The sequence below is a fragment of the Dipodomys merriami genome, unplaced genomic scaffold (assembly GCF_024711535.1).
Source record: "Dipodomys merriami isolate MVZ:Mamm:240054 unplaced genomic scaffold, mDipMer1.0.p SCAF_9, whole genome shotgun sequence".
NCBI lineage: Eukaryota > Metazoa > Chordata > Mammalia > Rodentia > Heteromyidae > Dipodomys > Dipodomys merriami.
Genome location: NW_027206512.1, coordinates 10,262,585 through 10,275,908, shown reverse-complemented (window position 1 = coordinate 10,275,908; position 13,324 = coordinate 10,262,585). Strand labels below are relative to the sequence as shown.

Sequence of the window (13,324 nt, the reverse complement as noted above, 5' to 3'; positions counted from 1 at the left end):
AATAATTCCACTTACATAAAATCACATAGATTTTATGATAGAGTTAAATCTATTCATTGGCACCTAAACTTCAGAGAATAAACATAATGTAGAATTCACATTATACTGAGAAATTCAAATGTTAAAAAAGAATAAAAGATTTATTATACATGTTTTAATTTTTATATTTTAAAAGTTTTATGCCATGAAATAGTGGTGGTAACATAGTCATTCCTCAACAGTTTTATAACTGTGTTTCTTTTTTTCATATATGAAATTTCCAAGGAATTTGGACATTTGCATCTTTTGACTCTGACAAGCAGCCATGATCCTGCTATGCTAAAGAATGTAAGTTAACATTAGAGATACCCACACGAGTATTTATTACAACGACATTCACAACAGCCAAGCAACACAATCAAATGAGGCTCCCATCAACCAATGAATGGATAAAGAGAATGTGGTATATGTACAAAGGAGTATCATTTAGCCATAAGGAAAATTAAATTATGTCATTTGCAGGAAAACAGATGGAAACGGAGACCATCATGTTATGCCAGATAAGTAGACTTGGAAAGGGAAATCTTGCATGTTCTCTCTCATCTCTGGCATCTAAACCTTAAAAAATATGGATATATGTGTGTATATGTATATATATGTTTAAATGTATCATGAATGAATATAATAAGGGGACTGTTTGGAGAAAGGAACCAGTGGAGATAAGGTGAAAAAGGTCAGAGTGATGTAAAGTAAATATGATCAGCATATATTATATGCATCAAAATAGCATAATGCATTTCCTGAAAACATTTTTCAAAGGGGGAGATAAGTCAAAAGACAACAGAACAACAGAGAAGGCAAATTTATTAAAATATATTGCATGTGATATGGAAATGACAAAATAAAAAAATACTTTTTTATACAATCCATGTATGCAAATAAAAAGAAGGGAAACAGAATGGAAATGAGAAATGAATGCAGATTGAGCCTCTCTGGTTAAAACTGTTTAATATATTAACTATTACAATTGAAAAATCCCCCTGAGATGTTAGAGGCACATTTAGGTACAAAAAGAGCAAGACATGTGCTCCTCTCCTAAAGTCAGAAGGGCATTCTGTCTGTTCCGCACTTTGCTGAATTACCTCCATTACACATCAGTTTCTCTTCTCAACTCTGAAGAGTGACAGGTACATTCTTTAACCACGGATTCATGAGGAATGACTCTGAGTGAGACATGAGAATTAGTAACCTTTTCAGTGTAGGAAGGGAGAAGAAAAAGATTGGGTCACCTTGAGATTGCTGAGGGTATCCACAGAGCTTTGTGTGTGAGCTGTGCTTTGGTTCTTTGAGTCTCTGGTCCCAATTGTGTAGAGAGTCCTAGTTGGAAAAATATTTCCTCCTCTGGCATTTCAAGAAACAGGGGCCTCCATGTCTGTGTTATAGTTTTGTCATGGAGCAGGCTGCTGTTCTCTGTTACGGTCATGAGAAAAAGTAGTAGCAAGATTATGGTCTAAAGTAATTTTCGGAAGTGCTCCATCATGTGGCCCTGTGGAACTACAACAAGACATCCCTACCAGAGTCATATAGTTCACATGGCGATGGCTGAGCTCCAGCAACATCTGTTCCTATAACTCTCTAATTCATACTGAATCATTCCTGTAGGCACAGGGTAAACCACAAAGAGCTCTGCAGAAATCTTGTTGTTTTTATAAATTGTGGACTTCCCGCCACTTAATTGCAAACATGACAAGCTTATGTGGACAATTTATTTAAAGAGGGGGAAAGCATTTTAAAAACACAACTTACATCCTGTGTGATTAATATGTTTATAGCTATAAGTAATTTATAAATTTATTCAACAAGATCAATTCATTAGTAATACTTCTAAGATATATTTCCTACCTCACCAAGTATTTAGAAAACCTATGGATTGGGATAGGAATGTGGCTTAGTGGTAGAGTGCTTGCCTAGCATGAATGAAATCGTGGGTTAAATTCTTCAGTACCACATAAGCAAAAAAGGCTGCAAGTGGCACTGTGACTCTAGTGGTAGAGTGGTAGCCTTGAGCAAAAGAAGATCAGGAACAATGTCCAAGCTCTGAGTTCAAGCCCCAGGACTTGCATAAAAGAAAAAAGAAAACCTATGGATTATCTATACTACTGATCCTGTAGGAAATTACTTTATATATACCTTAAAAACAGCAACTGGCAAACAGAACTGACATTTAGAATTAATATGATAGTAGAGATTACCTTTCATCTATTCCCACAGGGAGTGTGACAGAAATAGTGTACTCTCCCTTTCACAACTAAGAAAACAATGAGCACAAAGTCATGTCAAGATAATATTATTTAAAATAGACCAACAGTTCTACCTGAATTGAGCTCTACTTCAGCTATACTTGAATTGTGCTCTACTATTCAGACTTGACCCATAATTTTCTCTCAAACACTTTTTAACTTCTCAGTAAAGCTTTGTTAATATAGACATTAATTTTTTTCTTTTGTATTAAGTAGCTAACCATATATTCTAGAAAAGGACAATTCATAAATGCATTGTATTCATATAGAGATGCACAGGCTACTCTAATGTATATAGTTTAAAGATCTCACATGTATGCTAATTCTAAGAGCACATTCTATTTACATATCAGAATGACCTTCTCTTGCCAAAAATGTCCATCATAATTAACACACACAATCCTTAAAGTATGCAGGGACATCACACCTAATATATGCCACTTGTTACTAGTGTCATGTACACTAACCCACACTTCTGAACAACCCTGAAGACAGGCACTAATAGGTGCAATTCTACCTACTTAGGAGCCTAAAATCTGAGGATCACAGTTCAAAGCCAGTCTGGGCAGGAAAATCTATGAGACTCTCATCTCCACTAACCTACCAAAAAAAGCTGGAAGTGGAGCTATGGATCAAGTGGTAGAGTGCTAGCCTTGAGCAAAAGAAGCTCACGTACAGCACCAAGTCTCTGAGTACCTGAGTTTAAGTCCCAGGACAGGCACCAAAAAGAGAGGGGGAAAAATATGATAAAACTTGTCCTCCGGAAAATCATTTATCAACTTACTTTAACAAGAGTGAATAAAAACTATTTTACATTTGAAACACTATTATTTTTAAAATAACACATTTTTTTCAATGCAAAAATATGATAGAGACAAATGTGGTTGCAGATATAAACTTCATCTGTAACTTTAAAAAATCCATCCTATTTAATTTGTTAGATCTTACTTGAAGATTTTTCTATTAACTCAGAAATTGTAAATAAAATCTTCATAAGAACTATTTAAAGCACTCAATTCTACCTATGAAAAGCATACAACTAATGTTTTAGCTGTAGAAATGTGTGTGTGTGTGTGTGTGTGTGTGTGTGTGTGTGTGTGTGTGTGTGTGTGTGTGTGTGTGTGTGTGTGTTTGGTTTAGTATTTTGGTTTATTTTTTTTCAATCACAATTCCAGAAGAGGAAGTGTGGGAGCAAGTGGGCTGGGCAGTGGCAAAAACCTCCTGACACATCACTCCGCCTTCCTGTGTTGGTGGAGAGTGTATGGAGCAACCTTTAAATTCTGGGAGGTCTGGCCTGTGAGCAGCAGGAGCAGGCAGGGAGCACGGCATCCTCTGGCTCTGACTCTCTCTGGCCAAGGTAAGCCTGTAGCAGCTGTGTGGCTGGGCATATGCTTTTTAATTGAATGGGGAAATTGAAGATTTAGGAAGATTATTTTGGCTGTAATGCTGTTAGTCTGTCTTGAATTCTCATAGTCTTTCCAATAAGCAGGTCATATGTGTGTGTGTGTGTGTGTGTGTGTGTGTGTGTGTATGTGTATATGTATATACACATATACATTAAAGTTTCCAGTTATTTTGAAATACTTCAAAAATATGCATATAATCTTAAAAAACTTCTATCCTTCTCCAAAAAGACTGAAATCACTGTTCTCAATAGAAAAAAGGGAAAATTCTATGCTTCTTTGGAATAATTAATTATAGCAACATCACTTTCAGTAGTTATTATGAAGGCAGATAAAAGAAGGATCATCTTTGATAATGTAAGCCATCAATAATGTTAGTTTTTAATGAGTTAATTTATTTTATTTTCAAGGAAAATAAAACTCAAAGCCTTTTCTTAGTATCTAACTTTTGAATTAATCTGTTGAAATTTTCACCAAGAAACCTGCTTGGTACTATGTAGACTTCTTATCACAAATAGAAAAGTTGCTGGCTATTTGTTTGTTTCTTTTTCACTTAAAATTTCTAAAGTATTTTTCTGAAATAGCTAACTTCCAAAATGGTTATCAGTTCACCTAAGTAGCACCCTCTTAATAATTTAAACTAAAAATCACATCTAAAATGCATGTTAGAAAAATGGACAAAACAAATTTCTTTCATAGTTTTATATCCGTGTTTTCTTTTCTTCCTTGAAAAATGTATTCTTGTGTTAGTTTATTATTTGAATTTATTAAATTGCTTTCTGATCTGTTTTGGGGTTTCCATAGCTGGAAATATAAGTGAGTAATGGTAGAATTTCTGGAACTCTAAATTTAAAGTTGAGTAACTATAGATGTGTAAAATTCCCCTGTCCCTTGTCAAGTGAGAGAGAAGGGTGGAAACTGCAGATACTAACTCAAAAGAACATCACAGTAAAAAGAAAAGTGTCCTCTAAGAAGTAGAAAAGTTCCACTATAATAATCTTTGCTTGTGATGATTTTTGTCATGCAGCAGTATGAAAAAGCTATATGTTAACCGTATTAAATGTTCCTTTCAAATGTTTTCCAGGAAAAATCACAATCATGAGAATTGAAGTGATTTTCTTTTGCCTCATAGGCATTACCCATTCCCTGCCAGTAAGTACAACAAATCTTAGGGAAAATTCTTGAAAAACATCAATGAATTATGCTAAGAATACATTAACATTATTTTTCTTTTCCTTTCTTCTTTCCAATGTTAAACAGATTGAGTCTGGCAGCTCTGAGGAAAATCAGGTAGGCATTTTCTGGGTTTATCAGCATTTATGCAATTATTCCAAGAGGTGCTACAAAAGTTGCTTATTAAAATCAAGCTTGCTAATCACTTTACCCTCAAGATGGTTAATTTTTAAGTATTTATCCACTATCTACTGTAATATAGGCTTGTTAATTAGACTTATGGATATTTAAAACAATGCTCCATGTTATCATTGCTCATATCAGATGAATTTTATAAACGTGTGTGACTTTTTCATGAGTCAACATGTTCTAGAAACAGAAAATGTTACTTGCTGCTTTACTAAGTAAAACAGTTTAAAATTCACCTCAAACACTGGCCAGAACTGTTGGTATGCCCACAAAGATATTTACTAAGAAGCTCACTGTGAAAAGAAAGTCTATTTGTGCCATTTGTATCTATTGTGCTTATCTGCTGACATTTTTTCTAACTAAGCCTAAGAGCAAACCCAATTCTTTATTCATTACAATAATGTGACCAGCATCATCCATGTACTTGCCTCTCCACAATAGATAAAACTGTGCCAGCCAAATAACAAGTGAGCTTTGTCCTTGGAGCAAAGACAAAAGAGAACAGAGAGTTCAATTCCTGATGAACATAATGAATGCCAATGTTGTGCTGCCTGGGGGTCACTGTAGGCATGGATTTTATGGCTTAATGAAGACAGTAAGAGGTGTTTGTATGTGGTCTGTGTGGGAGTGGAAGTGTGGGCACATCCGTTTTCTATCTCATTTGATAACACAGGTGTTAATCACAATAATGAACCAGGAATGTAGCATTTCCTGGTAAGATAGAGGCCAAACTAAAGGCAAGAACTAATGTTTGTAAAAATAGAATAAAATATGGCAAGGATGTAGACCCATGAAGCCTTGGAGTGAAGAGTTCAAGTCTCAGTCAGCCCTTTAGAATCCCAGAAACTCTTACAGAGCAAATTCAGAAAAATCTGTAAGGTTAGAACCCAGAAGATGAGCACTAGCTGCACTAGCTGTTAGTGTCAGATTGCTCAATACTTTAATATGTTCATTTTACAGACATATATGTCTATATATGTTTCCTCTATATTATTTTTAAATTATGAATTTAACTAATAGTTGGTTTTCCTGAACTTGTATTACATGTACCATCAGTGTGTGTGAGAGAGAAACATGTGCACATGAACACATACACACATACAAAGCAGAGAGATTGCAACAGAGACAAACATGCGTGGACACACACCAACACATGAACACACATACAGAAGACACAGAGACAGAGAATTCATCTGGCCTGGTGGCTGGCTCGGCCTTTTATTACCACTGAACCACATTGTGGCTGAGCTTCCTGAGTGGTAAGATAGGAAAAATAGTGTGGTCTATCTCATGGCATTTCAGAGGATCAAATGAACTAGTATTTATAAAGCCCTTTGAAAAAGTGTCTAAGCCACTATTAGTGCTATTAAAAATTCAGTAAATGAGTCTGGTGCTGATGGCTCATGCTTATTATCCTAGTCAGGATCGGAGATCTGAGGATCAAGGTTCAAAGCCAGTTCAGGCAGGAAACTCTTGGAGGCTCTTATCTTCAATTAACCAGCAAACTGCTATAAGCCTTGAGCAAAAAAGTCAAGCAAGAGTTCAAGACCCTGAGCTCAATCCCCTAAACTGGCAGGTGCGCATGCCCCCGCCCCCAACATGAAGGATTTAAAAAAATGAATTGTGAGAACCTGATGAATAGTAAAAGACAAAAAAATAAAAAATATTACATTTGGACATGATAAATTAAACAGGACTCAGTCATACAGTGAGACCAAAGGGGGTTATTATTAGGAGAGAATCAGAAAGGCTCAATAGCTATATCATTATAAAATGATACTTATCGGGCTGGAATTGTGGCTTAGTGGTAGAGTGCTTGCCTAGCATGCACGAAGCCCTGGCTGCAATTCCTCAGTACCACATAAACAGAAAAAGCCAGAAGTGGTGCTTTGGCTCTAGTGATAGAGTACTAGCCTGGAGAAAAAGAAGCTCAGGAACATTGTCCAGGCTCTGAGTTCAAGTCCCAGGACTGGCAAAAAAGAAAAGATACTTATTAACAAGAACTACAAGAGAAGGAAAGAAGAGGTTTGTTATTGTACTGTTTATGCTTTTCTTTTCTTTTTTTTTTTTTTTGGGTCCAGTCATGGGGCCTGAACTCTGGGCCTGGGAACTGTCCCTCAGTTCTTCAGCTCAAGGCTAGCGCTCTACCACTGAGCCACCTTCCCAGCCCCTGCTTTTCATTTTTTTATATCTGTTTTTTTTCCCCTTTGGTCAGTTTTTGATTTCTGTACCCTTTGTCTTGTATGTTAGTTTACCTGAATTGGGGAGGGGAAGGGGACGCACAGAAGCAGTGATCCCACTATGTTAGAAATGTTGAACTGTACCACTTGGAGGGAAATGGGGATCTGGAGGGAAAAAAAAACTGGGAGAAAAATGAAGGATGGGGTAACACTGTTTAAAAAGAAATGTACTCATTAACTGATTTACATAACTGTAACATCTCTGTATATCACCTTTACAATAAATATGTTTTTAATTGTTTTATTAAAAAAGGATATCTGTATCTGGCTGAATATGAACATGTAATGTGTTTATACATTGGGATTAGCAAAGTGTCATTGTTTTTCCAGTTTATCAAGTTGAGATCCTTGAGTTGTTTAGGGTTTTTCCAATGACAAAGATTTACCTTTCTTTCCTTCTTTTCTTCCTTCCTTCCTTCCTTCCTTCCTTCCTTCCTTCCTTCCTTCCTTCCTTCCTTCCTTCCTTTCTTTCTTTTTTCTTCCTTCCTTTCTTTCTTTCTTTTTCTTTTTCTTTCTTTCACAGCTTTTTAACAAAAAATATCCAGATTCTGAAGCCTCATGGCTAAAGCTTGATCTGTCTGAGAAGAATAATCTCCTAGCACCACAGGTATTTCTAAATTTCCTAAAATTAAACAGTAAGCCAGGAGCGGTGGCTCCCTGTAATCCTAGCTGTGATCTGAACTGCTCAGGAGGCTGAGATCTGAATATTACAGTTCAAACACAGCCCAGGCAGGAAAGTCAGTAAGATTCTTATCTTCAATTAACCACCAAAAGGCTAGAAGTAGAGCTTACGTGGTAGAGTGCTAGTCTTGAGTAAAATCACTGAAGGACAGCCTTCAGGCTCCAAGTTCAAGCTCCAGTACCAGCAGCACAAGCAAAAACAACAAAAACCCAAAGCAAAACTAAACAATAGACAGCAACTAAGCTGTCTATTGGGGTTTCTGACAGGTCAACTGGATTTCCCACCTGGTGGGGCATATGTGCCTAGATCACCAAATAATCCCCTGGTTAGATTCTTGTGTTGAAAAATATCCCTACTGAGGCTGAAAACTGGCTTTGGTTTTGTATCAGAAAGCTGGGCATGTGTAATACATATATTAATGTGTCCTTCTCTCCTCAGAATGTGCTGTCCTCTGAAGAAACTGATGTCTTGCAACCAGAGGTGAGTTTCCTTGGGGTTTTACAGTTCTGTCACTGGAGACAAGGAGGCCCTGCCCCTCTTTGACAAAGTACCACTCACAATTTTTCCAACTAATCTCCATTGCAAAACCTGCTCAGGAAAAATTATAAAAAGGCCTTACATTTACTAAATGTGAGAAATGGAAGATACTTCGGATAAGTTTGGTGTTGCAAGAACTGTCTATCCAGGTCTATCACTTGAAACTTTAAGCCTCCTACAATTTACCGAAAGAATTCTAAATGTTTATCTAATATCTGAAAAATATGGCATTAATGTATCCCAAAGCTAAGATTTTTCCATTAGCATGCTCCTGTTTCTAGCACAATGCTTTCTGAAGTATTCTTTTTAACTAGGATCATGAATATATTTACTGAGCAAAGTAAATATATTTTCCTTAAGATTCCACTTGAAGATGCTAAGAATTCTTAAAGAAAAGTAGAAAAGGAACTAACATATTTACTGTTACAATTTAATATACTGTGTAATTCAATGCCCAGATTTGAGCTGTAGTTACTTTTTGACCATCCATGTGATAGTAGGGAGGGGTTATAGGTTTTGATACAAGTAAAATAGAGTCTTAGTTACCTTGAGACTTTTCATTTCACACAGAATAATCACATTTGTCTGTATCTATTATTCCACTGAGTTTATCAAACTACATCATGTCTGAATTATGCAAGTATTCTTGCACATTTTATTATTAATTTTATCAACAATCTCCTTGTGTATGTGTGCATGTGTGTGTGTGTGTGTGTGTGTGTGTGTGTGTGTGTGTGTGTGTGGTACTGGGGATTGAACCCAAGGCCTGGGTGTGCTGTATCACTGAACTATACATCAAGTACCTCAGACCAAAGCAATAGTATCAATATAAATGTTTTACCTAGGTATTTGGATTTAAAATACTTGTAAAAGTTATGTGTGTATGTGTGTAAAAACTGTGTATGTGTGTGCCAGAACTGAGTCTTGAATTCAGAGCTTTCATTCTTGCTTGGCTTCTTTGCTCAAGATTGACATACTATCAACTGAGCCACAGCTCCACTTCTAGCCTTTGAGTGGTTAATCAGATATGAGCCTTACAGACTTTTCTTCCTGAGCTAGCTTTGAACCTTGCCCCCCAGATGTCAGACTCTTGAGTAGGTAGGATTACTGGATTGGGAAATAGGAAAATCCCTTTAGAATATGATTTCATTTATTCTTTTATTAAAATGATTTGCTCCTAAATGGTATAGGTGTTCTTAAACACACAAAAAAGATACCAAATAAAAAAGCAAGCAAGTAAAAGACTAGAAAGACTAAGGGAAAACCAAACTCAAGCCCTAATCTGAGGGATCATCTTTAACTCTTAGACCTTCTCAAGTAATCCCAATGAAAGCCACATGGATGAGTTGAATGAGGATGATATTGGAAACCACATGGACAGCCAAGACTTCACTGAGTCAGATGAAAGCGATCATGATAGTGATCATGATCATGAGCACCATTCACACCACCATGATCACCACAATCACCACGAACACCACAAAAACTCTCACCACTCCCATGAATCTGAAGAAGTGATCAGCTTGCCTCCTCCTCTCACACTGGAGACCCCGGTCTTCACTCCAGTTTTCCCTGCAATGAGCACACTGGAACACCATGGAGATAGCAATGCTCCCGAAGGGAAGAAGTCTAAATCTTCGGACATAACTAATGTTCAGGTAAGTCCCTTCACAGATACGCTCAATGGCTCTAAGCAGAGCTCACTTCTTGGAATGCAGGCTGTGCATATTCAGCTGTCATTCAGCAAACACAAAAACATTTTTAGTATTTAATTTATGATCTTTAGTACAGTCTTCTTTCCATTTGGTAGGTTCTTAACTTTGTCTCCACAGCATAATTTTACTTGATTTTCCAAATCCTGACTCTAAAACATTCATTATATTCACCTGACTTTTTAATCTAGAAAGATTTCAGAAAAGGGAAATTACTTATAAAATATACCTAAGAAAAATATAAAATATACCTAAGAAAAGTTGTAGCATCACAAATTACACTGAATCTAAACCAAAAGTTCCAATCCAATTTGGCGTGCCATTACTGTTTACTCTACATTTTAATTTTCTCTTCCTTCTTTGAGGGGAGGGAGTAAAAGTGTATATTACTGGGGTTTTGAACCCAGGGCATCATATTTGCTAGCCAAGAGCTCTACCACTTGAGCCACACCCTCAGACATTTTACTTTAGTTATTTCTTTTGGGGGGGGGGGAGGTCCTCTCATGGGGCCTGAAATCTGGGCCTGGACACTGTCCCTCAGCTCTTCAGCTCAAGGCTAGCACTCTACCACTTGAGCCACAGCACCACTTCTGGCTTTTTTCTTTTTGCTTATGTGGTGCTAAGGAATCGAACCCAGGGCCTCATGCAAGGCAAGCACTCTACCACTGAGCCACCTTCCCAGCCCCTACTTTAGTTATTTCTTAGGCAAGCTTTCACAGGATTTTTGATTGCTTAGGATGGCCACACTGCACTACAATCTTCCTACCTATGCTTTTTTTTGAGTAGCTGGCATATCGGGCACATAGCACCATGCTCAACTTTTTTTTTTTTTTTTTTTTTTTTTTTTTTTTTGCTGCTGTTTTAGGGATGTTACTTCTTTGTCTGGGTTGAGCTCAAACCTGGAACCTCCAGAGCTCTGTCTCTAGGGGAGCTTGGATCACAGATGTAATCTGGCTCCTGCATTTTAACTTTCAATGCCCATTTTCTTCAAGTAAATCAGAAATATTGAGGCTACCCCATAAGTTTTGTCACATACCTAAGTGATTAAACTAAATGTGTCACCTTAGTCAAAAAAGGAGATTTGAACATAGAATATGCTAACAGGTTTTCATTCAACCAAGTTTGGACCATATTCAGGATGAATTTGACCTAAGAGAGAGAAAAAAAGAAAAAGAAAAATATTTAATATTCCCACCCCTGCCTGGCCATTTAATTCTTCTTCCATCTATGCTGTGATTCATATCCTGATGATACACATGGGGAATCCTCACACATGAGAGCAAGGATCCCGTTGTTCCTGTTGCCACTCATGAGGACTTTAGTCCACACTGTAAAGCCAAGGAGTCTTAATGATGCATACCATTTCATCCCTATTCCTGATGCTTCACAGGTGGACCTTACCTCACACAGGAAAAGCAAGGAGTCCCATGATGCATTCAAGGTCATCCCTGTTCTTCATGAGCCAGCAGATGAACTCTTGGAAGGCAAGGAAGGCAAGGAAGGCAAAGAAGGCAAAGAAGGCAAAGAAGGCAAGGAAGGAAAGGAAGGCAAGGAAGGCAAGGAAGGAAAGGAAGGCAAGGAAGGAAAGGAAGGAAAGGAAGGCAAGGAAGGCAAAGAAGGCAAGGAGGGCAAGGAAGGCAAGGAGGGCAAGGAAGGCAAGGAAGGCAAGGAGGACAAGGAAGGCAAGGAAGGCAAGGATGACAAGGAAGGCAAGGAGGACAAGGAAGGCAAGGAGGGCAAGGAAGGCAAGGAGGGCAAGGAAGGCAAGGAGGGCAAGGAAGGCAAGGAGGGCAAGGAGGGCAAAGAGGGCAAGGAAGGCAAAGAGGGCAAGGAAGGCAAGGAAGGCAAGGAAGGCAAGGAAGGCAAGGAAGGCAAGGAGGGTAAGGAAGGCAAGGAGGGCAAGGAAGGCAAAGAAGGCAAGGAAGGCAAGGAAGGCAAGGAAGGCAAGGAAGGCAAGGAAGGCAAGGAAGGCAAGGAAGGCAAGGAGTCGCATGATGAACACTCGGAACACAAGGAGTCACATGACACACTCAGGGTCATCCCCATTCCTCATATTACACACGAGGACTTTAGCCCACACTGGGAATCCAAGCCCCATGATACACTCAAGGTCATTCCCATTCCTCATCATATCAGGTTCCCCACTGAATGGGACACTCATGAGTTGGAACAACACGGTTTAGAATTACGCCATTCTGAATCAAAAGGTTCAGAATCACACAACAACAACAACCACAATAATGGTGATCATTCCTCTGGATCTAAGAAATCCAAATACAAGCCTGATGGGCCTGACAGCCTGGGAAGTTCAAAGGTCAGCCACAAGCTCCATAGCAGTGAGTTTCTTAGCCAGGAAGACATGCTGGTCCTAGACCCTAGAAGTATTGAGGATAAACATCTGAACTTTCGCATTTCTCATGAATTAGACAGTACATCTTCGGAGGCCAATTAAAAAGAGGAGAATTAAAATTCTTGCTTTAATTTTATTAAAAAGAAAAAAACACATTATAGAGAATTAAAAGTATAACGCATATTTCTCAATGCAGTGAGTAAATATATATGTATGTGGAAATACTGTTTTAATCATTAGTTTGTTGTTTCTGGTAAGACCTTTTAAACCTAAAAGCTTCAGCATATACTTTCCATGCAAGCAATCAAAATTCCAACAATCACTACATTTTAGTGTTTGTTATTCAATCATAAATAAAAATGTGTGTAAAATCCAACAAAATACTATCTCATGCTTTCAAAAGAGACACTATATAGCATTTTACCTCCTTATAATAACTGTTTTTAAGTTTCTTGTGATCATCGTGTGAATAAATTTACCATGAATGTAGCAAGTTCGCTGGTGTTAATTGCTTTTTCTTATTGGTTTTCCATGCTTGCCTTGGAATTCACAAAAAGTAACTTTTTTAAAATGTCTCTGTGTGTGTATGTGCTAGTTCTGGGCTTGAACACAGCACCTAAGCACTTGTCCTTTAGCTTTTTTTTACTCAAGGCTAGTGCTCTACTACTTGAACCACAGCTTCACTTCCAGATTTTCGGTGGTTAATTAGACTTTTCTTCCTAGGCTGACTTTTGAGTTGCAATCCTCAGATCTCAACTT

The 13,324-nt window shown here is 37.7% G+C and overlaps 1 protein-coding gene across 3 annotated transcripts; it reads left to right on the top strand.

The window, feature by feature from the left end:
- Positions 1–305: 305 nt before the first annotated feature.
- Spp1 (secreted phosphoprotein 1) lies at positions 306–13,054 on the top strand. 3 transcript variants are annotated; one of them, XM_070013154.1, is made up of 7 exons: positions 306–327; positions 4,767–4,834; positions 4,943–4,972; positions 7,808–7,891; positions 8,405–8,446; positions 9,811–10,161; positions 11,606–13,054. In XM_070013154.1, exons 2-7 carry the CDS (start codon positions 4,781–4,783, stop codon positions 12,665–12,667), a joined length of 1,623 nt encoding a protein of 540 aa, XP_069869255.1. In that variant the 5' UTR covers positions 306–327; positions 4,767–4,780; the 3' UTR covers positions 12,668–13,054. The 3 variants fall into 3 exon arrangements, with proteins under 3 accessions (XP_069869255.1, XP_069869254.1, XP_069869256.1); XM_070013153.1 differs by lacking the exon at positions 306–327 and adding an exon at positions 3,524–3,636; XM_070013155.1 differs by lacking the exons at positions 306–327; positions 7,808–7,891 and adding an exon at positions 3,525–3,636.
- Positions 13,055–13,324: the final 270 nt, after the last annotated feature.

What these genes read in the sequence shown, in the direction of transcription:
- Spp1 (XM_070013154.1), top strand. Translation starts at nt 4,781, where the DNA reads ATGAGAATTGAAGTGATTTTCTTTTGCCTCATAGGCATTACCCATTCC. An exon ending in GCATTACCCATTCCCTGCCA is followed by an intron (nt 4,835 to 4,942) that starts GTAAGTACAACA and finishes AATGTTAAACAG; the next exon opens with ATTGAGTCTGGCAGCTCTGA. An exon ending in CGGACATAACTAATGTTCAG is followed by an intron (nt 10,162 to 11,605) that starts GTAAGTCCCTTC and finishes GATGCTTCACAG; the next exon opens with GTGGACCTTACCTCACACAG.